The sequence below is a fragment of the Bos indicus x Bos taurus genome, chromosome 3, assembly GCF_003369695.1.
Source record: "Bos indicus x Bos taurus breed Angus x Brahman F1 hybrid chromosome 3, Bos_hybrid_MaternalHap_v2.0, whole genome shotgun sequence".
Classification (NCBI taxonomy): domain Eukaryota; kingdom Metazoa; phylum Chordata; class Mammalia; order Artiodactyla; family Bovidae; genus Bos; species Bos indicus x Bos taurus.
In genome coordinates, this window is record NC_040078.1 from 16,486,490 (window position 1) to 16,511,620 (window position 25,131).

At 54.8% G+C, this 25,131-nt stretch overlaps 2 protein-coding genes and 1 long non-coding RNA gene across 10 annotated transcripts in view; 2 read left to right on the forward strand and 1 right to left on the reverse strand.

The window, feature by feature from the left end:
- Positions 1-1,358: 1,358 nt before the first annotated feature.
- DENND4B (DENN domain containing 4B) lies at positions 1,359-15,812 on the forward strand. Of its 3 annotated transcripts, none has more exons than XM_027532786.1 (28): positions 1,360-1,456; positions 3,471-3,810; positions 4,573-4,825; positions 5,078-5,147; positions 5,346-5,515; positions 5,588-5,832; positions 6,244-6,310; positions 6,401-6,459; positions 6,631-6,775; positions 7,050-7,225; positions 7,347-7,447; positions 7,847-8,062; positions 8,595-8,740; positions 9,054-9,193; positions 9,286-9,412; positions 9,821-10,027; positions 10,288-10,416; positions 11,232-11,412; positions 11,646-11,813; positions 12,044-12,432; positions 12,596-12,718; positions 12,916-13,085; positions 13,167-13,308; positions 13,506-13,742; positions 14,255-14,372; positions 14,464-14,629; positions 14,717-14,781; positions 14,883-15,812. In XM_027532786.1, the coding sequence occupies exons 2-28, from the start codon at positions 3,494-3,496 to the stop codon at positions 15,026-15,028; spliced, it is 4,473 nt and encodes a 1,490-aa protein (XP_027388587.1). In that variant the 5' UTR covers positions 1,360-1,456; positions 3,471-3,493; the 3' UTR covers positions 15,029-15,812. The 3 variants fall into 3 exon arrangements, with proteins under 3 accessions (XP_027388606.1, XP_027388587.1, XP_027388595.1); XM_027532794.1 differs by lacking the exon at positions 1,360-1,456 and adding an exon at positions 1,936-2,587; XM_027532805.1 differs by lacking the exon at positions 13,506-13,742 and having other exon boundaries at positions 1,359-1,456.
- On the reverse strand, positions 11,404-19,792 carry LOC113886539. Of its 3 annotated transcripts, XR_003509464.1 has the most exons (4): positions 18,190-19,571; positions 16,517-16,640; positions 16,165-16,283; positions 11,404-11,514 (listed from the first exon to the last, which is right to left on the reverse strand). It is a non-coding gene; the product is annotated as an uncharacterized LOC113886539 (long non-coding RNA). The 3 variants fall into 3 exon arrangements; XR_003509465.1 differs by lacking the exons at positions 11,404-11,514; positions 18,190-19,571 and adding an exon at positions 19,707-19,792 and having other exon boundaries at positions 15,807-16,283; XR_003509463.1 differs by lacking the exon at positions 11,404-11,514 and having other exon boundaries at positions 15,807-16,283.
- Positions 19,570-25,131, forward strand: part of GATAD2B (GATA zinc finger domain containing 2B) — an 83,924-nt gene continuing 78,362 nt past the window's right edge. For 3 of the 4 annotated variants that reach the window (XM_027532848.1, XM_027532818.1, XM_027532829.1), the window contains exon 1: positions 19,706-19,789. The gene's annotated coding sequence lies outside the window, so the exon portion shown is untranslated. Of the gene's footprint in view, positions 19,790-25,131 lie in introns of all 4 variants that reach the window. The other variant, XM_027532838.1, reaches the window with a different exon arrangement.

Below are 25,131 nucleotides of genomic sequence, written 5' to 3' on the forward strand. Positions count from 1 at the left end.
GGATCAAGCCTGGGCATTGGGAGCATGGAGTCTTACCCACTGGAACACCAGGGAAGTCCCCTATTATGCATTTTGCATCTTCTCAACACCATGTGGTTTGTGGAGGGGCCCCCAAAGCCTCAGAATTTGTACTCAGCACCGGACATAGGGCTGCAGGCCGGGTGTAGACCCCGTGGCAGCACAGCTGCCTTCTCACCTGCCCAGGGCCTTGCTGGGGCGTCAGGGGACAGGGGCTTTGTCTGCTGCTGCTCTTCCTCAAACTTGAGACCCTGGCAGCAAGTCAGGAGGTGAGAAGGTGACTGCTGGTTGAGCTCTCAGCTCTGGATATTTCTGGTAGAATGACCCCACCTCTCCAGAGGTGTATCTGGCCTCAGTGCTAAGGCTTCCAAGGAGAGAGGGTTTAAAAACTACTAAGCCTAGAGGACCTGGAAGTTCGATGTACCCAGCCAGCCTACGACCCAAGGCTTCTCATTCTCCTTCTGCCCCTCACCCTGCGTGAACTCACTTCACCCTCCCACTCTTCTCCACTCACTCATTCAGAGGCTTGAGTGCTAGCTAACCTGTTTTGATGGTTTCCTCTTTTTGGCTTGGGGTGCTAGTCCTCTGAGCTTCTGCCCTCTTCTTTCCCTCACACAGCACAGAAGAGTGGTGCCCCTCCTCCGTTACCTTTGCCTCTGCTACTTGCCCACAGCCCACAGTCCGGGCTCCTCTTCCTCTTTCCAAAACTGTTGTCATTTTCAAAAATGAGAACTGAGAACTTCTGGCTTAGGCTGGAACGGAATGCAGTGTGCCCTAAAGCTGGAAATAGGGGCAGCCACCTGGGTCTCCGCACACTAGACTTTCAGGGCCTTCACCCAGGCAGGCAAGCCACATCTGAGTAGGCTCGAGGGCGGGACGAGAGCGCGCCTCGGACTTCAGGGGCCGCCTAGGGTCAGTGTCCGGCGACAATGGCTGGGTGGTGGGAAGCTCCCTGGGTGCAAGGGGCCCTCCCAGCCGCCAGGGGTCGCGCTGCAGGCGGTCGGGCGCTGGGCAGGCGCTGCCAGGGTCACGGCCGCCGGCCGGGGAGGGGGGGGGTGGGGGGAGCGGCGGCGCCCGTGGTCCCGGAGGGGGGGTGGGGGGAGCGGAGAAAGCGGGGCGCGCGGAGAAGCACCGGGCCCTCAGCGCGGCAGGAGCTGGGGGGACCGCGCGGCGCGAGCGAGAGGCGCGGCAGCACAGTCCCCGCGTGGCGCAGCGCGGCGGAGACGCTGGGATCGCCCGGATCTCCCTCCAAGGCGCCCTGCGCCCCGGCGCCCTCGGCCGCCTCTTCCTCCTTCATTCGCCGTCCCGGCGGGAGCGGCGCCCGAGTCGGGTGCGCCATGTCCGGGGCCGGGTAGCCTCGCCGTCCGCCGGCCCGCCAGCCCGCCTTCCGAGCCACCCGCCCGCGGGCCGGCCGGCCGGGGAGTCTCGGGGCAGGCAGGTAGGGGCTGGACCGGGCGGGGCAGCGGGCGGGGAAGGGAGGGAGGGAGCGCGGGCGGGGCGGGGGCTCTCCCCAGCTGTTCTCTGGCGCTGCACATCTGGTTCCGGTTCCTCTCTCCTGGGGAAGTGAAAGTGGAGGGGAGGGCGCAGTCTGGAGTTAGCTAGCTGTGCCCGGCGCCCTGCACCCCTCCTGCTCCCGCGGGTCCCGAGCCTGAGCACCCCTCCCTCCCGCTCCGGTCACGCGGCGGCCGGCGCTGCTGCCGTCACGTCCCCGGCCGCCTGCGCGTCCGCTCCTCTGCCCTCCTGCTCCTTCCTCAGCCTCCTCCCGCTCGGCGCGCCCTTTGCCCCAACGCGAACTTCCCGCTGTCCGGCTCGTGGGCGCCGGGACCCGGAGTGGTGTCCCTGCCTCTTGCGTTCCCTAGGGAGAAAGGGCTGCCTTCCTGCTGGGCTCTTCCCTAGCTTGGTGAGGAGAGGCCCGGGTGCGCAGGTCCTGCCGATGGGAGCCACTCGCCCCTCAGCTGGTCTCACCTCGTGGTTCCTGCCTGCTCCTTGGGGCAGAGGACATAGGGCTCCCATTCGCCTGCAGTGGACGAGGCACGCGGCTGGGTCCCAGAGCTAAATCAGGAGGCTGACGCTGACTCCTGGCTTTACCTCGCAGACGTGGAGACTAAATTTAGCTGGAGTTGGTGTGTGTGTGAGTGACCAGAGGCCAGGTTAAGGAGAGCCAGCTTGGGTCCATGAGATTCCCTTGCCCCCTCTTCTCTCGGCAAGGGTGGGAGGTTAAGTAGGACTGTACATGCTGGATCTAATCTGAGCTGCCTCTGCCTTGCTCCGGGTCCTTTAGGCTAAGCTTCCAACTTGGAATGATGCTGTGTTGGCACCTTCTGACAATACCCCCCCAACCTCCGCACACCCCCACCAGCACCACACACACACCCATAGGCTGACTTCCGCCGAGCTGCAGCTTCCCCTCCACTGTTTCAGGAAGTCACCTCCCTTCCCCTCTGAAGCAGCCCCCACGCCTCCAGTCCTCTGCTGCAAGCCACCCACCAAGCTGTTTCCCAGCTTCTACACTCAGGGCACCCGGGGACCCTTGAGGCTCCTACTCCCGGGGGTTGGGCCATGGAGGCAGGTGAGAAGAGTTACTGAGAAGCCGCTGTGGGCCTGTTTCTGTCTCTGGGCTTCATGGAGGAGGGCTTGGGGATGGTGGGGACTGTCTCCCACAACTGCTTTGGACCTAACTGAGGATACCTAAGGATCCTGGAGGTTGGAGGGTACTGATTTTTTTTTTTTTTGGTCAGGTTAGTGGAGCTAGGTTAGGAAAAAGGACACTGGAGTCTGGTGAAAAGACACTTAAAGCCTGGGTTTTGTGGCCTCCTCACAAAAACCTAGAGGTGGGCTCTTTAAGAATATTAGCTGGCTCATGAGATTCTTAGAATGTCAACTAGAGTAAGAAGGCCAGAAATCCATAAAAAGACTGTAATAGGCCTGATATCATGGCCAGAATGAATGTCATTGTAGGCCATTACAGAAAAGATTGTGATCTCTGTTATGTTAGCGAGTGAAGAGGGCTGGGGCTTTAAAAGGGATACAGAAACCATGTGATGTCAGAACCCAGAGCCTAGGTTAGCTGTGTGCAGTGGGTTCTTTGGAAAGAGGGCTGGTACCACCAAGAGGGAGGGTCCTGGTCTCTTTAAGGACCTGTGGTGGGCTGTTAGGGCCTGGTGATGTCACAGGCGGGAGAGTTCAGGATTGGCTGGCCACTGATCCTGCTTTTCCTTGAAAGTACTGGAGAAGGAAATGGCAACCCACTGCAGTACTCTTGCCTGGAAAATTCCATGGACTGAGGAGCCTGGTAGGCTACAGTCCATGGGGTTGCAAAGAGTTAGACATGAGTGAGCGACTTCACTTTCACTAGGAAGAGGAGGGAAGCAAAAAGGAGACTCCCTGGTTGCCGGCTGCCATGGCAACACAAACCTTCCATACTTCATCTCTGCCCAACTTGACCATTCCAGATGCAGTGAGTGAGGGGGGGGCCATGGCGGAGGAGCGGCCCCCCCGGCTGGTGGATTACTTCGTGATAGCTGGACTTGCAGGGAACGGAGCACCCATCCCTGAGGAAACGTGGATTCCTGAACCCAGTGGACCCCTGCGCCCTCCCCGGCCAGCTGAGCCCATCACAGATGTGGCAGTCATCGCTAGGGCCCTGGGCGAGGAGGTGCCCCAGGGCTATACATGCATCCAGGCTTCCGCGGGGGGCCACCCCTTGGAACTCAGCGCTGGGCTCCTAGGTGGAACTCAACCTGTCATCTGCTACCGGAGGGGTCGTGACAAGCCCCCCCTCGTTGAGCTGGGGTGTGTGCACCTACCTACCCCTGCTGGCACCAGGGGAGGCTAGGAGATCTGGGGTGAGGCAAGGAGACGTAGGGGTATGGGATGAGGGATGTTCAATGGGAATGGGAAGAGTGGTCGTGAGGCCAGGGAGAAGAGCCTGAAGTTGTGTGTACTTAGTCCTCACACAGATTTGGGTGCGTGTACTAGTGCTGCTACTTGCTAGCTCTGTGACCTTTGGCCAGTTATTGAGCCCCTCTGGGTCTATTTCCTCAGCTGTAATTTGGGGAAAATAATACCTCCTCATAGGGAGATGAAACAGGATCATCCATATTAGGGACTTAGCACAGAGTCAATAAATGGTAACTTTTCTTCTTGGTATTTATTAATGAGCGCTGAGAGCCATGGAAGGCCTGAGGTGTTGTTACTGATCAAGAAGTAGAGCCTAGGGATTTCTCTGGTGGTCCAGTGACTAAGACTCAGTGCTCCCAGTGCTGGGGCCTGGGTTCGATCCCTGGTCAGGGTACTAGATCCCACATGCCACAACTAAAGATCCCGAGTGCTGCAACTAAGACCTGGAGCAGCCAAATAAATATTAAAAAAAAAATAGAGCCAAGGGCAGAGAGGGGCACAGGGTTTTGGAGGGTGGGTTCAGCAAGAAGTGGGCCCTGGTGTCAGTGTTTGACTAGGCTGAGTAGCTAGGACTAGGAAGGCAGATCTAGCAAGACTGGGGGCTTTCTCCTCTGTTGTGGACTCCTGACATCTCTCTCTGTTCTCTGTGCCCAGGGTGTTGTATGAGGGGAAGGAACGTCCCAAGCCTGGCTTCCAAGTGCTAGATACGACACCCTATAGCCACTCAGCCAACCTGGCCCCTCCAGGCCCTGGGCACCCCCGCACCTACCTCACTTACCGGCGGGCAGCAGAGGGGGCAGGGCTGCATGCCTTGGGCATCACTGACCTCTGCCTGGTACTGCCCAGCAAGGGCGAGGGCACTCCTCATACTTACTGCCGATTGCCCCGCAACCTCAACCCCGGCATGGTGAGTGGGGCCCTGGGCCAGGAGCCTAGATTCATGCCATCTCCGTGTAAGAGGTGGACACTGGGCACACAGGGCATCCTAGGACCAAGGCCTCTAGTGGTGGGGGTGGGCCCAGAGGTGTGACACTGGTCTTGGGGGACTGGGATTAATAGGAGTTCGAAAGACAAAGACCACTTAGGGGTGGTGGAGAAAATAACCCCCAGAAACCTTTGTCAGCTGTGTGTCTGCTTGTCTCTTGCCGTTTTGGGGCAGTGGGGCCCAGCAGTGTACCTGTGCTACAAGGTGGGCCTGGCCAAGGCCAACACACTGGTGTATGAGGCAGGTGAGTAGCCCCTCTGTCTCTGGCCCCTCGACACTCTGTGTCCCTCTGCCCTGGTGCCTCTCGGCGGGTACCTTCAGTGTCCACAGAACTCACCTCCCCTTTGCCACATGGCCCTTCTCTGGGATCCCCTGGTTCTTTCCCCCGGAGTCTGATGGACCCTACTCCTTTTGGGGACCCCCCCCTCTGTCGGGGGTGCAGAGCTGCTGGGCCGCTACCCAGAGGAGGACAATGAGGCGTTCCCGCTGCCCGAGTCAGTGCCCGTCTTCTGCCTGCCCATGGGGGCCACTATCGAGTGCTGGCCTGCCCAGACCAAGTACCCCGTGCCCGTCTTCTCCACCTTTGTGCTCACGGGTGCAGCTGGTGATAAGGTGGGTGTGTGGAGTGTGGTCAGGGGTCTGGGCTCTGCGGAGCCCGCCTGACTGCCCCTCTGCCCCTGCCAGGTGTACGGTGCTGCCCTGCAGTTCTACGAGGCGTTCCCGAGGGCCAGGCTGTCGGAGCGGCAGGCTCGGGCCCTGGGCCTGCTGAGTGCTGTGGAGCGGGGCCGGGCACTGGGGGGCCGGGCTGTGCGCAGCCGCCGCGCCATCGCTGTGCTGTCCCGCTGGCCTGCCTTCCCGGCCTTCCGCGCCTTCCTCACCTTCCTCTACCGCTACTCCGTCTCCGGCCCCCACCGTCTGCCCCTGGAAGCGTGAGCATGGGGCTTCCCTGATGCTGGGTAGGGTTACGAGGCCAGGAGGAATGGAGGAGAAGACGATGGAGCTGGGGGGGTGGGGGGCGCAGAGGAGTCAGGGACGGGGCTGTAGTGTGTGGCTGGAGAGCTGGTCCATTGCAAAAGTGCCCCTGGCTGAAGGGGTGAGTGGGGCCTGAAACCCAGGCTACACTTGCTTACCAAGTCCTGGCCAGGGCCTGTGCATACCCAGAGGGAATCTCTTCTGATGTGCACCAGTGCTGTGCATGATGGCGGCTCCGGTGGCTGACAGCAGTCTTGAGGTAGAGCTCAGGGAGGAGTGAGGTCCCTGGGGACAGGCAGAGGAAAAGAGCAAAGGCACTGAATGGAGAGCCTGGAGCCTGCCTCTGACTGTGTCTCTCTCTCCCCCAGGCACATCTCCCACTTCATTCACAATGTTCCCTTCCCTTCCCCACAGAGACCCCGCATCCTGGTGCAGGTGAGGGCTGGGGCTGCGGCTAGGTGGCAGGGGGAGAATGGGCAGGGGCTAGTCTTTACCATCCTGACCTGTGGCTCTTCTGCTTCTCAGATGTCTCCCTATGACAACCTGCTCCTCTGCCAGCCTGTATCCTCACCCCTGCCCCTCAGGTATATGCTCAGGTTGGGGGGCAAGGCTGTGATGACCAGGGGCAGGGTGGGTGCCAGGCAAGTGGGCACCGGTGTGAAGGGTTGTGCAGGCTGGGCCCAGGTGGTGTCTGTGCCCAGCGATGAGGGAAGGGCCTCCTGCTGACTCTTCCCCCACCTTGGCATTGCTCCCAGTGGTGCCAGCTTCCTGCAGCTGCTGCAGACCCTGGGCCCGGAGCTGGCGATCACACTGCTGCTTGCTGTGCTCACGGAACACAAGCTACTAGTCCACTCGCTGCGGCCAGATCTGCTCACCAGCGTCTGCGAGGCCCTTGTCTCTGTGAGTGCCGCTCTGCCCAGCCTGCCTTACCCAGAGTGTTCTTTCTTGTGCCCTAGGCCCCACCTGGATTCTCCTTACTTTTCCTTTCTTGGGGAGGGTTCCTCAGTCTTATCCTTGGGCATGGCCTACAGGATGTACGGCTTCTGTCAGGAGCTTTTCTTGGAGCTCAGCTCCAGCAGCTTCTCACGACAAGCACCACCGGTCAAGGTCAATGCCCCCTCTTCTGCTGCCTCCCTGTGCCCTGCTCACTGGTCCTCATCCCCCGATGCTTTAGATGATCTTCCCGCTGCACTGGCAGTGCCCCTACATTCCGCTGTGCCCACTGGTGCTGGCAGATGTGCTGAGTGCCCCCGTGCCCTTCATCGTGGGTATCCACTCCAGCTACTTCGATCTGCATGACCCACCTGTGGATGTCATCTGTGTGGATCTTGATACCAACACGCTCTTCCAGTAAGAGGGCTGGGTCTTTTCTGGGGGTTTTGAGGATGGGAGCAGAAGAGGGCAGGTCAAAAGGAGCCTCAGGGAAAACGAGAAACCCCATCACCCTTTCTTCCTTCTGTTTATCTCACAGGACTGAGGAAAAGAAGCCCCTCTCCCCTCGGACCCTGCCCCGCAGACCCTACAAGGTTCTGCTGGCCACACTGACACATCTGTACCAGCAGCTGGATCAGAGTGAGGAGCCTGGGTGGTGGGGGGAGGCCGGAAACCATTATTGACCTTTAACCTCTAGTTTGGGGAGACCTGTGGAGAGCTGGACCTTACTTGAGGAGGTTAGAAGAACTAGGCTTTCATTGGGTGGAAGTGAGAGGAATTCAAGTTCCAGTTTAAGTTAGAGGAAGGCATACGTCACATTAATGTTCCTGAATATGTCAGGAAGATTGAGCTTGCCACTGGGGAGGCTTGAAACTGTTACCTAAAGGCAACTTTTAGTTACTGTTGGTACTAGGTCTGTTAGAAGCTGGCAGTGGTGGGGCAGCAGGTGGTAGGGTTGCAACCTGACTTCTATGGAGAGCAGGGTTGAGCAAGCCCTATGGGTGCTGGCCCTGATGCTCAGGTTGTCCTGGTCCCCAGCGTATACTGGCCCGGAGGAGGAGGCCTCCCTGGAATTCCTGCTGACGGACTATGAGGCAGTGTGTGGCCGCCGGGCCCGGCTAGAGCGCGAGGTCCAGGGAGCCTTCCTCCGCTTCATGGCCTGCCTGCTCAAGGGCTACCGGGACTTCCTGCGCCCACTCACCCAGGCCCCCTCTGAGGGGTCTCGCGATGTTGACAACCTCTTCTTCCTGCAAGGTAAAGGCGACCTGACCTGTCTGTGCTTGGGAAAGGTATCATGGGATGGGTGACCAGGGGCTGGGCTCCATGGGGCAGTCAGGGGGCATGCGGAATCACACAGTTACTTGTTTCTAAACTCAGCTGGCATCTTTGTGGTCGCCAGCTTTGAGCCATGTGCTCTTCTGGGCCTGGTGAGGGGATAAGGGTACAAAGGTGAGTCAGCTGTGGCACTGGCCTCTGGGAAGCCCAGGGCTTGGTGGGGACACGATGACACCTGTGGTGAGCCAGCCCAAGGGCAAAACTCTCCTCTTGGTGACTCCCCAGTCTGAGGCCCTCAATGCCCACAGATAAAAGGGAAGGATGCCATGGGACCGTGGTACTAGGGCAGCTGAGCTGGTCAGCTTGGCGGGTAGGGCCAGAGGGGCCAGAGAGGATGGCTTTTATGGCCTTGGATGCCAAGTTGGCAGGGAGCCAAGAAAAGGGTTCAGAAGCGGGTGGCTGTGGTAGAGCCCCCAGTGACCACCCTCTTGGCCCCCTTCTCACCCATCAGGCTTCCTCAAGTCCCGAGAACGTTCCAGCCACAAGCTGTACTCCCAGCTGCTACACACACAGATGTTCTCCCAGTTCATCGAGGAATGCTCCTTTGGCTCTGCTCGGCATGCTGCCCTTGAATTCTTTGACTCTTGTGTCGACAAGGTATTGGGATCATCCCTTCTTTTTGTGCCCTCTGCTCTACTCTGAGCTCTGTCACCCCAGATGTAAACACTGTCTCACACATGGTGAGGCTGGCGCCCCTGTGCAGCGCACGTGACTGGCCTCATAGACACAGTCTTCCTGCCCCTCTGCCCCTTCCTCGTCCCCTGGCTGTGTCTCCGGGGCCCTGACAGAGTCTGGGCCCATCACCTCCTTCCCTGTGGCTGTGCTTTCTGGGGAAATGTCGTCTTCTGGATCCCTGGCCCTGCTCTGTGCCCACTGTCTGGCTGTCCCCTTTCTTACCATCCTGCTTCAGGTCCACCCAGAGCAGGAGAAGCCTGAGCCCGTGCCCCTGGTGGAGCTGGAGGAGCTGTCAGGCAGTGAGCTCACCGTGTTTATCATGCCTCCCGAGGAGCCGCCAGCGCCAGAGGGCAGTGAATCCACTCCCCAGTACTGGTGAGCGCCTCCCGCCCCCTCTCTTGCTCTGAGGCCCGATCAGCCGACTTAGTACCAACTGCACTCCATATGGCCTCTCTCCGCCCCTCCAGTTACGATGGGTTCCCCGAGCTACGGGCTGAGCTGTTCGAGGCTCCTCAAGAACAAGCTGGGGCTCTGCCTGTGCCAGGCCCTTCCCGCAGCGCCCCCAGCAGTCCTGCCCCTCGCCGCACCAAACAGGTAACCAGCAGGCGGGCCCCTGGAGGAATCTGACTCAGGCCAAGGACTGCTGCTTCAGTTTCTTCATCTGTAAAATGGGTAGAATAGTACTTATCCCATAAAGTTGTTGGGAGGTTTCAATATGTCTGGCACGAAAGAGAGACATGAACCCTCACTGTTGTTACCATTGTCATCGTCCTCATCTTCACTTTCTGAGGACCCTGGAAATCCAGGGACTTGCTGCCTCTGCTGAGACACCTGCCCACGCCCAGGCTACGCATCTGTGCTTGGGAATCCAGGGCTGTGGGCACTGTCCCTGCCACCCCCTCAGCACACAGACCCTTTCTCAGGGCGGGCGCTGCTTCTCCCACACTGTTCAAGACCTGCCCTGGCATCATTCTCACCAGGTGTGTCCCCCGCCCTCTTTAGGAGATGAAGGTGGCGCAGCGGATGGCACAGAAGTCAGCAGCTGTGCCTGAGCTGTGGGCCCGGTGCCTGCTGGGCCACTGCTACGGGCTGTGGTTCCTGTGTCTGCCTGCCTACGTGCGCTCGGCGCCCTCCCGGGTGCGGGCGCTGCAGACGGCCTACCAGGTGCTGCGCCAGATGGAGAGCCGCAAGGTGGTGCTGCCTGACGAGGTGGGTGCCCAGGCCCCGCCCCGGGGGCTGCAGCCGACGGGGAACACGGCACCAGTCCAGGAGCTGGGCAGGCGCTCCGTCACACTCACTGAATTAGTGAGCGTGTTCAGGTTGTCGCGGCGGGGACTGCGGGGTGGCAGGGTCCGCAGGAAGGGCGGTGGCTCTGTGAGCACTGGGGAGGCTGGAGGTGGGCGCTCACTGCGGCTTGAGGACTGGGGCCGAGAGCGGGCCCACTCTCATCCCGCGTGTCTCTGGCCCAGGTGTGTTACCGGGTGCTGATGCAGCTGTGCTCGCACTACGGGCAGCCCGTGCTGTCCGTGCGGGTCATGCTGGACATGCGGCGGGCGGGCATCGTGCCCAACACCATCACCTATGGCTACTACAACAAGGTGCCCAGTCACTTGCCTTTGGGGTGAGGGGTGGGATGGTGGCAGGGGTGTGCGAGGAGGGCGCTGTTCCCCGACACCTGTGGCCTTCCCCTCCCAGTGGAGATCGGGCCCGTACAGTCCAACAAGGTCCTGCGGCCACTATCGCACAGTCCTCCTCTAGTGTCTCAGCACCTGCAGAGGCTTGTCTCATACTGGGCTGCTTGAGTCTCACCCACAGCAGTCCTGGCAAGCAGCTTAGGAAAGTACCACCACCTCCCAGGAAGAGCTGATTGTGGAAGCCAGTATGCCAGGCTCTGCTCCAAAAACAGCATCCACATAAACCCATCTTACCTTTCCCACAGCTCCTTGAAGTGGAACAATTCTTGTCCCCATCTTACAGATGAGGCCGTGAGATTGCAGGGGGTTAGTAACTTGTCCGGGGTACCATAGTAAGTTAAGGGGTTAGGACACACACAGGCATATCGTTTCCTGAATTCAGGCCCTTCACCATGACACTAAACTGTTTCCTGTTTTTTAGATGAGGAAACTAATGGCCAAAAAAAAATGAACTGATTTCTTCAAAGCCCACAGTTTATAAACAGCAGTCTACAGACAGGTTGTTTCCACCGTTTCTTCTTCTACAACCCCTCAGGGTGGCCACTGCCACTCTCTCTTCTGGGCTCTTGTTCCTGGCTGAGCCCTTGGCAGGACAATCATAGGCAGGATGTCTGGAGGGAAAGGTGGTCGCTGGGCCCCCAGGTCAGGCAGTTGGCATCTAGCTGAGGCCCAGGGTATGGAGACAGGCCATCCGCATGGGTGAACACTGTGCTTGGCAGGCTGTGCTGGAAAGCAAGTGGCCGTCTGGCACACCGGGTGGGCGCCTGCGCTGGGCCAAGCTCCGGAACGTGGTCCTGGGGGCTGCTCAGTTCCGCCAGCCCTTGCGAGAACAGCGGCAGCGGCAGCAGAAGCGGGAGGAGGTGGAGACAGCAGCCCAAGAGGCAGGCAGCTCGAAGACAGGTGGGTAGGGACTGGTGACACGGGCAGGGGACAGGCCTGGAGAGCTGGGGCTGGTCCAGTGGCTGACATTCAGTGTGCTGAGAATGGAGAGACTACGCTTGGCTGGCAACAGAAGACACAAAATTCTGCCTGGGAGGAGCCTTGCAAACCCAGGTCCCCGGAGGAGCTCTGTTTTGGAGCTGGGGGCTAGGTTTCCAGCTGGCTGTCTTTTGACCCCTCCCTGTCTTCTGCAGAGCCCTATTTGGAGCGCCCCTCCCCTACCCGCCCGCTTCAGCGCCAGACTACCTGGGCCGGGCGAAGCCTGCGGGACCCCGCCTCACCTATGGGGCGCCTGGTGAAGAGTGGCAGCCTGGGGAGTGCCCGAGGGGCACAGCCCACCGTGGAGGCTGGTGTGGCCCACAGTGAGTGCCCTCATCCCACACCCCACCCCTCGGCCCGTCAGCTTCCCTAACCACTCGCCAGGTGGAGGGGTGGTGCTTTGTGCCAGGTACTGTAGGCTCTGGGGGAATCTTGCCCGGATTGTCATCACGGTAGGGCCTGTGGTGCCAGATTGCATAGCCAGGAATTGTGTTTACTCAGGTCCCAAGGAGGGCCTGGACTCCATCTTCCCTGATTCTTTTCTGCCTTGCAGTGATAGAGGCCTTGGGGGTCCTGGAACCCCGGGGATCACCCATACCCTGGCATGATGGAAGCCTCTCAGACCTGAGCCTGACCGGGGAAGAGTCGGCACCTGGAGGCAGCCCAGGGGACTCAGGCTCAGCCCTGAGCACCCAGTCCACTGAAACCCTGGAAGGGCCAAGTGGGCGGGTGCCCAAGGCTGGTGGGCGTCAAGATGAGGCCAGCACCCCCCGAAGAGGGCTGGGCGCCCGCCTCCAACAGCTACTCACTCCTTCCCGCCGCTCCCCCACCTCTCGTGCCCCCCCGTCTGAGCTGCCCCCTGACCTGCCTCCCTCAGCCCGTCGCAGCCCCATGGACAGCCTTCTGCACCCCCGGGAGCGCCCTGGATCCACTGCATCCGAGGTAACCATTAAGGGCAGGGTCCAGACACTTCAGCACCTGGAGGCCTGGGGAGGGGCTGCGAACCCACAGTGCCCAGAAGTGGGCCTTGAAGGGTGGCTGAGCCAGCTTCCTGGATAAAGAGCAGCATGGGGTTGGCTGACTGTGCTTTCTCTCATAATGGCAGAGCTCAGCCTCTCTGGGCAGTGAGTGGGACCTCTCAGAATCTTCTCTCAGCAGTGTGAGCCTTCGTCGTTCCTCAGAGCGCCTCAGTGACACCCCTGGATCCTTCCAGCCACCTTCCCTGGAAGTGAGGATAACCTCTCCCACACAGACTGCTGGGGCTCACATATATACCACACCCAAGGCATCCTGTCAGAGGCAGGGGCTGGTGGGAGGTGGGAGGAGGTTGGGCTGGGCTGCGGAGGTTCAAGCCTGGGTGAGGAGCAGGGGCTCCTGAGCCCTGAGGCCAAAAGGGGCCTGCTTTCTGGGGCCTTTCGCCCACAGATTCTGCTGTCTAGCTGCTCGCTGTGCCGCGCCTGTGACTCCCTGGTGTACGATGAGGAGATCATGGCTGGCTGGGCGCCTGACGACTCCAACCTCAACACCACCTGTCCGTTCTGCGCCTGCCCCTTTGTGCCCCTGCTCAGCGTCCAGACCCTTGATTCCCGACCCAGGTGCCCAAAACCGGGCAGGGGCTGCGGGTGTGGCAGGGCAGCAGAGGCCTGAGGGCTGACCTTCGCGCCATCTCCCTGCAGCGCCCCCAGCCCCAAGCCTGCTCCTGCTGGTGCCAGCGGCAGCAGCAACGCTCCTGTCCCTGGGGGCCCAGGCCCTGTGCTCAGTGACCGCAGGCTTTGCCTAGCCCTGGATGAGCCGCAGCTCTGCAACGGGCACATGGGGGTAAGGGCTGGGCCAGAGCCCAGCTGTGTGTGTGTGTGTGGCCCTGTGGGTAGCCCCAGTGACGCTGAGGAGAGATGGGTACCAAGGGCAAGGGGCGTCCCAGAAGCTGCTGGACGTGGTGGCTCAGTGGGAAGCAGGGCTCTGAGGATGGGGCTGTGGTATATGCCCTCCCTGCCCTCCCGCTTTGTGCCTGACAGACTGCCTCCCGGCGTGTTGAGAGTGGGGCATGGGCGTATCTCAGCCCCCTCGTGCTGCGGAAGGAGCTGGAGTCACTGGTAGAGAACGAGGGCAGTGAGGTGCTGGCATTGCCTGAGTTGCCTGCCGCTCACCCCATCATCTTCTGGAACCTTCTGTGGTATTTCCAGCGGCTGCGCCTGCCCAGTATTCTGCCATGCTTGGTGCTGGCCTCCCGTGATGGGCCCCCGCCCCACCAGGTCGGTGCCCTGACACAGTCCCTGCCTCCTCATCTCCTAGCTCTGTTGCTCAGTCCTCTGTGTCCTTGGCGCTATAGACAGAGCACAGGTTTGGAGTCGCTTATACCTGGTTGACTCCTGGCCATTTCACTTCACTTCTCTGAGCTTCAATTTTCTCGTCTGTAAGATGGCATAATGCCCCCTCTCTGGGCTGTTGTTAGGTACCTAGTGTAGTGCCTGTTACCCCAATACTAATTCGTTAATGTTCATCTATTCATCACTCTATTCATTGCACCAATATTTATTGAGCGCTTTTTAGGTTCCAGGCAGAGTTTTAGGAACTAGGGATGTAGCAGATTACAAAACAAAGTCCTTGCTCTCAGAGAACTTGTATTCCCATGGGGAACAAGAGTTTCTCTCTTCTCTTTAGCTGTGTCCTGTAATGTCCCTGTCCCTTGGAATAGCGCCTGTCCGTTTCCCGTCCTGTGCCTCCCACACCATGAGCCTGTCTCCTTTATCTTGGCTCCCTGCAGGCCCCAGCTCCTTGGATAATGCCTGATCCAGCATCCGTGCAGGTGCGGCTGCTGTGGGATGTCCTGACCCCTGATCCCGATAGCTGCCCACCTCTCTATGTGCTCTGGAGGGTCCACAGTGAGTCTCATATTTGGCCCAGAATGGGAAGGGGTAGGTCCCATGCTTAGAGGGCTCAATAATCTTGGTTACCTTCTTATCTTCCACCCAGGCCAGATCCCACAGCGGGTGGTATGGCCAGGTCCAGTACCTGCATCCCTTAGCCTGGCGTTGCTGGAATCGGTGCTGCGCCACGTCGGTCTCAACGAGGTGCACAAGGCTATAGGGCTCCTGCTAGAAACTCTAGGGCCCCCTCCCACTGGTCTGCACCTACAAAGGTATCATGTTCCCATCTGAGAGGTCCTGGGTCTGTCGCGGGCTCCCTCCCGCCTTATTTCACTTACACCCTTTTGACTCCACTCCAGGGGCATCTACCGTGAGATCTTATTCCTGACACTGGCTGCTCTGGGCAAGGACCACATGGATATAGGTGAAGGAGCAGGCAGGGGGCTGAGGGCTTAGATCTAGGGCCAGGTGTGGGAGGCTGGGGATTGACCTAACATACTGACCTACCTCCACCCTCTTCCCTAGTGGCCTTCGACAAGAAGTACAAATCCGCCTTTAACAAGCTGGCCAGCAGCATGGGCAAGGAGGAGCTGAGGCAGCGGCGGGCACAGATGCCTACCCCAAAGGCCATTGATTGCCGGAAATGTTTCGGAGCGCCTCTGGAATGCTAGGGACCCTTAAGCTTCCTTCTCCCGTCTGGGCTGAGGAGATGAGGGAGGAAGGATTCTAGAGAGACCCTGCTTCCCTGTTTCTTTCCTAGAGGAGTTGGGAATAGGCTAGGAAGCATGCCCAGGCATAGGCTCTGAGTGGGGGCCGTGGGACCCACTGTTACCAAAAGTCACAATTTCCCATCTCCAGCCTGCCCTCTATGCTCATGCTGATGCTGGAGGAGGCCTGGGGGGAGCTGGCGCATCTCTGTTCCACCCCATCCTATACCAGGAACTCCCCTCCAGGGTACCCACAGATCTGCACTGCCCTGGCCATTTTATAAGTTTTTGTTTTAAAAAACAACTGGAAAGATACACAGCTACTGAGCCTTTGCCCTGAATGGGAGGGAGGGATGTCATTTCCCACCAGAGATGGTCCCTCTCCCCTAGAATTGCCGAAGGAGCCTAAGGCTCTCTATGCCTTTCTACCTTAGTGTTTGTATTTTAAGTTATTTATTCTGGAGCCACAGCCCCCTTGCTTAGGAGGTTCTTATGGACAGTAAGAGAGAGAAGGGAAATGGGGCTCCATGGTCCAGTGGTTTGTAGCTCCTTGAAAGTCAGGAGTTAGAAGCTAGAGGAGTCCCAAGCTCCCCTTAGGAAAAATTGGTGCCCCTCTAGTCCTAATCCTTCTTGTCCACTCCATCTTGGGGATGCCTCACACACCCAAGGCCCTGACTGTGCAATAAGGATTGTTCCTTGTGAAGTTTTGTTGGATGTAAATATAGTAAAAGCTGCTTCTGTGTTTTTTCTTCTGCCTCCTGTTCTCTGGGATAAAGGTTGGGGGATACCGCTGTTTTTCTCCTGGCTGCACATCCTTCTCTCCACCTTTTCATCCCTTGCTGCCTTTGGGCATACACTACTTTCCCCGACCAGGTCTGGTGCTGGTCCCTTGGGGCACAGGGAGTCTCAGAGCAGGAGAGGGGTGAATCCGGTGCTGGCTATGGTGGTGCCAGTCTGTGTGGTACTTCCGGCCCTCCCACACAATCCCCTCCTTGTCCCTCATCTGTACCCCACACAAAGGCTCCATTCTCTGGGGGCCCTGAGCTCATCTCTGCCTTCTTTCCTCTCCCCCATATTCCCCCTCCCAACTTCTCCAGTACCTCCACAGGGATGACAACCCTCTCCCCAGTCACTGGTGTTGGCCATGCTCACACATCCTGGGAGCTGCTCTAACTGCAGGCAGTACTCTTCCAAGCAGGGTCTCAGCCTGGGAACAGCACTAGGAGTACAAGAACAAGGATTAAGGAGCTCACTATATGTGGGCATCAGGCAGCCAGGCACTACTTTTCTAATCCTTTTGGCCCCACTTGGAGTTCTCCCTTTTTTTCCTATATAATGAAATAAACACAGGAAACAACTCCTAACAGAGCTACAAAATCAATTACCAAAGGGAATTAACCAGCAAAACAAAAATGCCTTGGGGAAAGAGTGTCAATGGAGGAAATAACTTACATGAGCCTCTAGTGCAAATTCCTGGGGGTGGATATCAGTGGATGAAGACAGTAGTACTACTGAATTCTGGGACCTTCAGGCCAGAGGATGCTTTCCCACCCTGTCTGGAGCAGTCCTAAAGGAGCTGCAAAGGAAGGGAGGAGGGGCTTAGGAAATGCCATCTGTTTTTGTCAGGGACTAGGAGATGACTTCTTCAGACGGGAACCTTCACATCGCCCCAGGTTCTGATTAGATCTCACTACCTAGGGTCAAACTTTCCCTGTATCATCCCTAACAACCTTCAAGGGAGCAACTGCCTTCCTGAAAGCGTAAGTTTCTGGTGAGCGTAGCATGCCCAGCCATGCACTGAACTGTCTGGAATTACAGAGAGAATTTTAGGGCTCAGTCCCTACCTTACTAGAGCATACAGTCTTCCTGATCTAGAGTGCCTCCCAGCCTATGCTTCCCATTTTTGGGCTTCCTCATGAGGCCTGTAGTCAGATGGGTGGAATTACAGGATTCTTGAACCACAAGGGTATCTCGGAATTCCAACAGCCAAGTACTCACCATAGAATCTGACATCTCTGACCTGTGGCCTAGGGAACTGAATGAGGGGAAGGATATATCCAAATTACCTGGTCCCAATTTCTCTTCCCTCACTTTAGAGTGTGTAGGCTCCAGTATGACAAATTTTAGTTAAATCTTGTCTCTGGCACTTGCTAATTTTATTACATCAGACAAGTTACTTAACTGCTTGTGCCTCAGTTTTTCTTCATCTGCGAACTGGGGAGGGGTTGAATAAAGACTAATTTTGAAATCTAGATAAAGTGCTAAGCACACTCAATAAACATTAGCTCCAAAAAGAAAACGAACAGATAGAGCCTGCATTGGACAAAGGACATGCCCACTACTCAGCGGCCTTGCTTACTTGTCTTTCTTGGAGATTGATCACTCCAGTTTGAAAGCTGCCCCACCACAGCCTGATTTTAATTTTGTTGAAAGGTATTTTCTAGGGCCTCACTAGTATCTTTCTCAGTCTTATATCTTCCACCACTGTTTCTCTTGTATCGTCGCAGCCCTCGAAGAATGGCCTTTCAGACAGCACAGAAAGGACTGAACTGATAATGGACAAAGCAACAGGTTAGGGAAAAGGGCCAGTACTTTCCACGAGGGCAGTGACTTAGTCCCACGTACTGCTCTATGCCCAGCACAAAGAAGAATGTCCAATCACATAATCACATAGGTCCTCTATCACGTGCGAAATAACCAAACCAATGAAGGTATTAAAATGCGTGGGGGAGTGGTGAAATAATTTTCAGTGTAGTATAAGGCAGGTACCACAGATAGAATAACGACCAAAACTGAATTTTGAACTAAGAGGGTGAAATTGTTGGAAAAGTGAGGAAAACTCTCACAATAATTACTATTATATTTATGGAGTATTTACTAAGTCCTTGGCACTGTCCTGAGCATTTAAAATGTACTATTTTATAATCCTCACAATTACCCTATGAACTAGGTACTCATCAATCATTCCCATTTTAAAGACAGGGAAACTAGGGCATAGACAACAGACGTTAAGTAACTTGCACCCAAATCATACAACTGGTGAGAGATCCAAACCCAGGCAGTCAGATTCCAGAGACTATATCCTTTACCCGGACACTGCTACAATGAAAAAGAACGTGCTTTACCTGCTTTTGTACATTTTTGTGTGTCTGTTCAGGGTCCACCTGTCTTTTTGTGCCCATGTCCTTCATTAGTTTCATTTCCATCGCACAGCGTGACTTCTAAATGACTTGAAAAACACATTTTAGTGCTTCTGGAGCCAGTTATTTCTGAGTTTGAGCCATTAGTCATTAATTAGCTGTCTGAACTTTGCAAGCTCCTTAGCCTCTCTGAAGAGCCTCTCTGAACCCCTTTCTGCATCTACCAGCTTCAAATTTCAGCTCTGCCACTTATATGTAACTCTGGGCAAATCATTTATTTGATTTGTACCTCATTTCCTTAATCTGTATAATGGGGCTAACAGTATCTACCTCACGGAGTTACAAGGAATAAATAATCCATGGAAAGCTCTTAAAAAAATAAGAATGCACATACAGCACAGTGCCTCAGTCTCTGCCCAAAACGTTAGCTATTACCATTCCTTTAACACAGTGACTCTGATACTTGGTCCCTCAGATGCTCAAGAACAATACTTATAGTACGTGTTCGAAAAACGCTGGGTTCAGGTGCTCCTAACTGCTTTGGGGAAGTAGGGAGGCTAGCAGGAGTTGGGCCTTGAGTTGATTAGGTGTAGTCGGTGGAGTGGGAGGCTGTTTCCCTCACTGTGAACCTGATCAGACCAGAGATCCGGAGAGAAGGAGCTGCGAGCGCTCTGCGCGGCGTAATTTCTCAGCAATCTGGCTAGCTGTCTTTTTTCCCCCAGTCGTGGTTCAGTCACGACAGGACCGTGCTGGGGTACAATGAAGACCAGGAAGCTCAAGGCCTTTGGCAGACGGAGACAGGCCACGCCCCGAACAGACTGCAAGGCCCGAGCGCCTCAAGCTACTGCTATCGTGAAATTCCTGGATTCTGTCGCGATGAAACACCACCCAACGCAGACCCCACCGCGGTTCACCAGTCTCCATCTTTAGAATTGTCAGAATGAGAGCAGGCCAAAGGGGAATCCCGGTTTGGGGATACTGGGGTACGGCGGCTGCCTGGGGACCAAAACGTCTCTGAGGTAAAGTTGCAGCCTGAAGCGATTTTTTGACCCCCGACACTTAATGGGCTGCTGAAGACCCGGATGTGTCTGGGACTGGCCGAGGTACCCATTAACGCGCCCCCGCTAGACCATCCCCCTCCTCCCTTTAGGATTGGGTCTTACGTACGCCAATCATCACTTCTCCAGCCACACACTCTTCAAGGGTGGGGTGTAGCCCCGATAGCCCGTCTCCTATTCGTATGGCCGAGAAGAGAAGGGCGGGGAGGCCGGCTCAGGTTGCCCAATGGGCGTCGTGGCGTGTGGGGGAGGCGGAGCCGAGGTGCTTGGCAGCTGCCCAATCAGCGTCCTTGTTTGTGTGGTGCCGCCGCCGCCGGTGCAGCCGCCGCCGCCGCCGCTGCCCCCGTCTGTACCGCAGTGTCTGCTCCGCCCGCCCGCCCGGGTCCGGCCCGCCCCCCTCCCCCACCCCCGCCCCCGGTCCCGTCAGCGGGGTCCGGAACCTACTGTGCCGTCGCCTCTTCCTTTTTCGACGCCGCCGCCGCCGCCTGAGGAGGCGAGCTAGCCGGGAGTTACACCGCCACCGCCAGGTGAGGAGCTTTGGCCTAGGCCAGCCTGGCCGCCCGCCCGCCCGGGGGCGGTGAGGAGCGAGGAAGGGAGGGAGGCTGGGAGGAGGCGGTGGTGGCGGAGGTGGGGGAAGGGAAAGGTGGAGGGGCGGGGGGAGGGGAAGCGCCCGCGAGCCGACGCCCGCCCGCGCGCCCCCGCCTTGCGTCCCCCTCCCCCCACCCCGGCACCGCGCGCCCCCGCCTCGCGCTCCCCCTTCACCTCATCCCCTCCCCCTCCCCCCGCTCCGCGCGCGCGCCCCGGTCTTTCACTTCGGCCTCGCGCGCCCCTAGCTCGTGTCCCTTCATTTCTTCTCCTTTTACTCTTTCTCCCCTCCCTCGCGCCCCGTTTTCCCCGCCTTCCCCGCTTTAACTCACTGCCTCATGCCCGCCATGCTCCCCTCCTTTCCTCTGTAGCGCGCCCCCCCTTAACTCTCCACCCCCAGTGGTGCCCTCAGGGTGCGGGGGCCGCTCCCTACTCTCAGTCTTCTGTTTGCCGGCGGTTGGGACAAATAGGGGACCCTTTAGGGTGAAGGAAACATGGGATGATTATCTTTATATAGGCAAAGGGATCAGGAGCGCAGAACCTTACCCCTTTATTTCATCGTTCACCGTTCCTTCGCCCTCCCGTAGAAGGGAATTGTCTAAGCCTGTGTGGGTACTTGTCTTCTGTAGTGACTAAACCATCCCTTTCTTCGGCTGGGCTTCTGGGTCCCACTGGATCTGTATCCCAGTTCAGTCAGTGCCTGAGGGCCGAGGGAACTAGAACTTACCCTTTCCTAAAGCAGATCCGGACTTAGACTACTTTTGGCCTCCCCACTTTCAATTACACGGAGGAGATAGCTGCTCCTCTTAGTGCAGAGGTTTGGGTGCCATTTGCCTGCCCAGGATACCTTTCCCCCTTCATAAAGGTATGGTAGGCTTTTTGGATTCTTCCCCAGCATCAACTTCCCTCCAAACACATGATGTTAGTTCGTAGGGCTGACACTGAAGTGGAGATGGAGGCTTTGATGGTGGCTGGGTGGCATGTGGATGCTAACTGAGCTTGCCACCAACCTTTTTTTCTTCCACTGTCACCTGGAGAATCGGGTAGCCCTCTGAGAACAGTTTTCTCCTTTCTGATAAATGGTTATTTCAAGGGCTTTTGTGTAGGTGAGGAGAGCTGGGAGATACTTGAGGTAGTGTGTTTCAGCAAAGGAAAAGAGCAATGCTTTCAGGCTCGATTGCAGCAGAGAGATTTGAACTTCCAGCAGCTGGAGTAAAAGCAGGTTTAACAGATCTGTGTCCAGAGAAGAGCTGATGCTTTTGAGTTTTTAAAACATTTTTTCCCCTCTCAAAATGTTTATTTTTTGAGTAGACACTGCTTGAATGTGATCCAAAGTGAAAAGAAATCTCTCACCTATGTCCTCCAGCTTCCAGCCCCCCTCCCCATACAAATGACCTGTTTTCTTGCATCAGGATGGTGTCTGTATGTTGTCGTCTGTATGTTGAAGATTATCCTGTTTGGGAGTTTAGTGCTAACTTTATTGCTCCTTCTTTGATACACTGACTTAAACTCTTTCTTGAGATAACCACTTGGATTCATACTTTTGGTGCTTGGAGCAATCCTGGCAGAGAATTGTCCTAAGTGGCATTTCTGCTGATCCTTGGTTGGGAAAGAGGTACTATTGGAGCTGCTAAAGGTGGTGCTATGCAGGAGCTGAATGTACTTTGAGGGAAGGTCCACACCTGTTGGAAATGGTGCTGATTTTTTGGTGACTGATACTGTCTCTGGCTGTTTTGGAATGGACTGGGTCAAGGATGGTCTTTCCTTGGGCTTTTTAAGCAGACAGGCTGTATAAATAAGGAGTTAATGGGATTATGGATCTGGTAGTACTGTGTTCCCTTTTAAGAAGACTATAGTATTTTAGTCTAGTGGCAGTGATAGTCACCATGGTAAGGAATGAAGTAGGTGAGTAATAATCAGCAGGAATCAGAAGGCTGGATCTTTAGCCTGAGTGACCCAGTTTGAGAAGAGGTGAGGCTTAGGAACTTGTGTCCTGCCTGTTCCTTACTTGAGAACACTTTCAAGGAGGTGAGAGTGATGTGTAGCTGACAGCTGCATCCATCTTTATGACCCTGTGGTTTGCCTTCCCTGACTATGTGTGATGTCTGTTAACTTCCTGTTTAGAGAGCAGTCCCAATAGGGGCTGAATAGAGGCTGCATTCAAATACTAGTCTAGGAACAACGCTAACCAGGCTCCCTGATCAGCACTTCAGATCTTAGTTATGACAGTAACTCTTACTGCTGTGTTAAGCATAACACCACAGGGTGGTGGGGGAGGGAAATGCGAGAATTTTGTTGTTAATCTCACAGTCTTAAAGTACATTCAAAGCCTGTGTGCTGTCCCCCTCCCCATATTTGGATAAATGTCTCTCCTTACTGCCCCCCACCACCCCCACCCCAAACTGTACTCAACTTTTTTCTTTTTCTGGCTGGGACTGGCCAGACCTCCAGGTTGGGTTTTGTTAGAGAACCACAGTGTGGGAAAAAAAAGAGTCAATGTGTCAATAATAGTATCCTAACTGCTGGGATTGTTCCCTTTTTTTTTTTTTTTTAATCTTTTTGTATCTTTTTTTTAGGAGGGGGGGATTCATTCTTGTTTTAAGCATTATTTTACATGTTTTATGTAACCCAGGCCTCTTGTTTCAATTTTACTGATTGTTCCTTCCTTACCTCCTCCACCCATCAAGCTGGAGGTGCATATTTAGGGGAATAGCAGCTGTGGCGTCCTGGTTTCTTTACTGGAGCATATTCTTTGTTAGCCACCTCATTGGGACAAGCAACCCCTTAGAACCCTCTAACTGACAAGCAGTCCCTGAACTCAGTCAGAATGCTTTAGTTCTCTGAGAAAAGTCAAACCAGCTTTGGTCAGGTAAAACGATTGCTAGAGAGATCATGATTTGAGCCATAACTGGAACTCAAGGACTTTCTCTTCTGGACCCTTTGCAGTACTTAAAGCCCTGCATCATTATATATTAAGGCACAATAGCCAGGCATTCTCTGATACAGTTTAGAGGGGAAGAAGAAGAAAAAGAAAACCCAGTCAGTCAGATTGACTGTAAATCTAGTCCTGGCATAAAGCTGTCCACCTCTTGCTCAGGAAGATCCAGCCTATCAGGCAATGCCACACAAAGTTGCACTTCTTCTTTATTGGCTAGACCTGGGAAAGGAGATAGAAGGAATTTCAGTTTCTTTTGAAAAGGACTGTCTTTGGAGGGGAAAAATATTAGCCATTTTGTTTGTTTTATCCTCAGTAATTCCTGTGATACTTTTTCTGTAGGTACTGGTGGGGGGTTTTGGTGGCTCCAGAGTTCATGAAGCAGAGAGCCTCCTGTATTTGCATAGTAGTAATGAAAGCCTCTGGACAGTAGAATTGCTCCTTCTTCATGTTTCATCTTTTATCTTCTCTTTTATGGATATATGAAGTATTCCTATAGCATTTGAGGTTATTCAGTAGGAAAGGAGTGGCCTAGGGTCATTATGAGCCTACCCAGTCTGGATAGTATCCCAGTAATGTTTGGTGTCGCCTTCAAAATCCTCTCATCTTTGCTTTAAGGTGCCATCAATTGGCAAGAAACTATCAACAGTTTGGGGTTGTAGTACCAAAAGCAACAGATGAATGAGGACAAGTTATTTTGTTACTTTTGAGGTATGAAATGGTCAATCCCAGACCTCAAAGAGTCATTATAATTGCAGAAGCTTCTTTGTGTGTGAACTTGATTGTTATTAATACTAGCAGTGAGCTATTAAGGAACATGACAATACTTTGACATTATTTGACAATACAAGCCATTATTTTGTTTGTTTTCACATCTGGTTAGTTTACATTTTTAAAAGTAATTCAGATTATCTCTACTTGAATCTGAAAGTCATGTTGTAAGTCTGATAAAGCTGTCTTGATCTAGTCTTATTTTGGGAGGAAGCTCGAATTTGTAATCTCCTCAAATATAGGCAGAAATATTAGGATTTAGATTAGACTTTAGGATTTAGTGAATTCTCATTGTGGCTGTGGCAGATTAGAAGTGTTAATTGGAGAGGCTGTGCATCTCTAACCTAGAAGGTATTTATTTATAAAGTTAGCTTTTTGAGAGTATTTAAATTCAGACTTCCCAGGAGGGAAGTTGTGGGCTAACAAGTGGCAAGTTGGAATAGCAGAACACAAGTAGAGAGTCTAGAAATCCTGGGTCAAATGCTAGCTTTGCCATTTTTCAGGTACATGATTTTGGGTAAGCCTCCTAGTTGGTTTTTTTTGTTTGTTTTTTTTTTTTTTTGCTGCAAGGCTTGTGAGATTTTAGTTCCTGAACCAGGGATAGAACCCAGGCCCTCACCATTGAAAATGTGGAGTGCTAAGCACCAGGAAGGAAGGTTGATACTCCATCATGTCCGACTCTTTGTGACTTCATGGGCTCCTCTGTCCATGGAATTTTCCAGGCAAGAATGTTGGAGTGGGTTGCCATTTCCTATTCCAGGAGATCTTCCTGACCCAGGAATTGAACCCACATCTCTTGTGTCTCCTGCATTGGCAGGCAGGTTCTTTACCTCTGGTGTCACCTGGGAAGCTAACCAGACCACCTGGGAATTCCCAAGCCTCCTAATTTTTGAATTCCTATTTCTTGCACAGTAAAAGCCAGTTTTTACAGTGGGCTCTAAGGTCTTACATGCTCTGCCCTTCCCTGCTGCTGCTGCTAAGTTGCGTCAGTCCCTTTTCTTTTTTGATCTCCTGTCATCCTCTCTTTTGCTCATGCCATCCCAGCCACTTTGGCTTGTTCCTTAATACATCAGTCGCACTCTCTATCTCAGGACCTTTGCACTAGTTACTCCTTCTAGTGGGAAATATCTGTTTTTCCCACAGAGATAATACAAATGACTAATTTTCTTACTTTCTTCAGTCAAGTCTTTGTTTAAATGTCACCTTTTGAGTGAGACTTTATCCTATCTGTATTTAAAATTGCACCTTCAACTTCCACCCCTCACTCCTAATCCTTCTCTGTTTTTCCGTATACAGCTTTCTGACATACTTAATTGTTACATTTATTGCTTATTGATTCCCTATGATGTAAGGTCTGTGAAGACTTGCATTTATTTTGGTGTTTTGTTTAATGCCTAGTACAGTATGTGGCATATAGTTAATACTCAATAACTATTTCTTTTTAAAAAAATATTTATTTGGCTGTGCTGGGTCTTGGTTGCAGCGCAAGGGATCTTCAGTCTTAGTGCCGGCATGTGGGATCTAGTTCCCTGACCAAGGATTGAACCTGAGCGCCTTGGATTGGGGAGCATGAAGTCT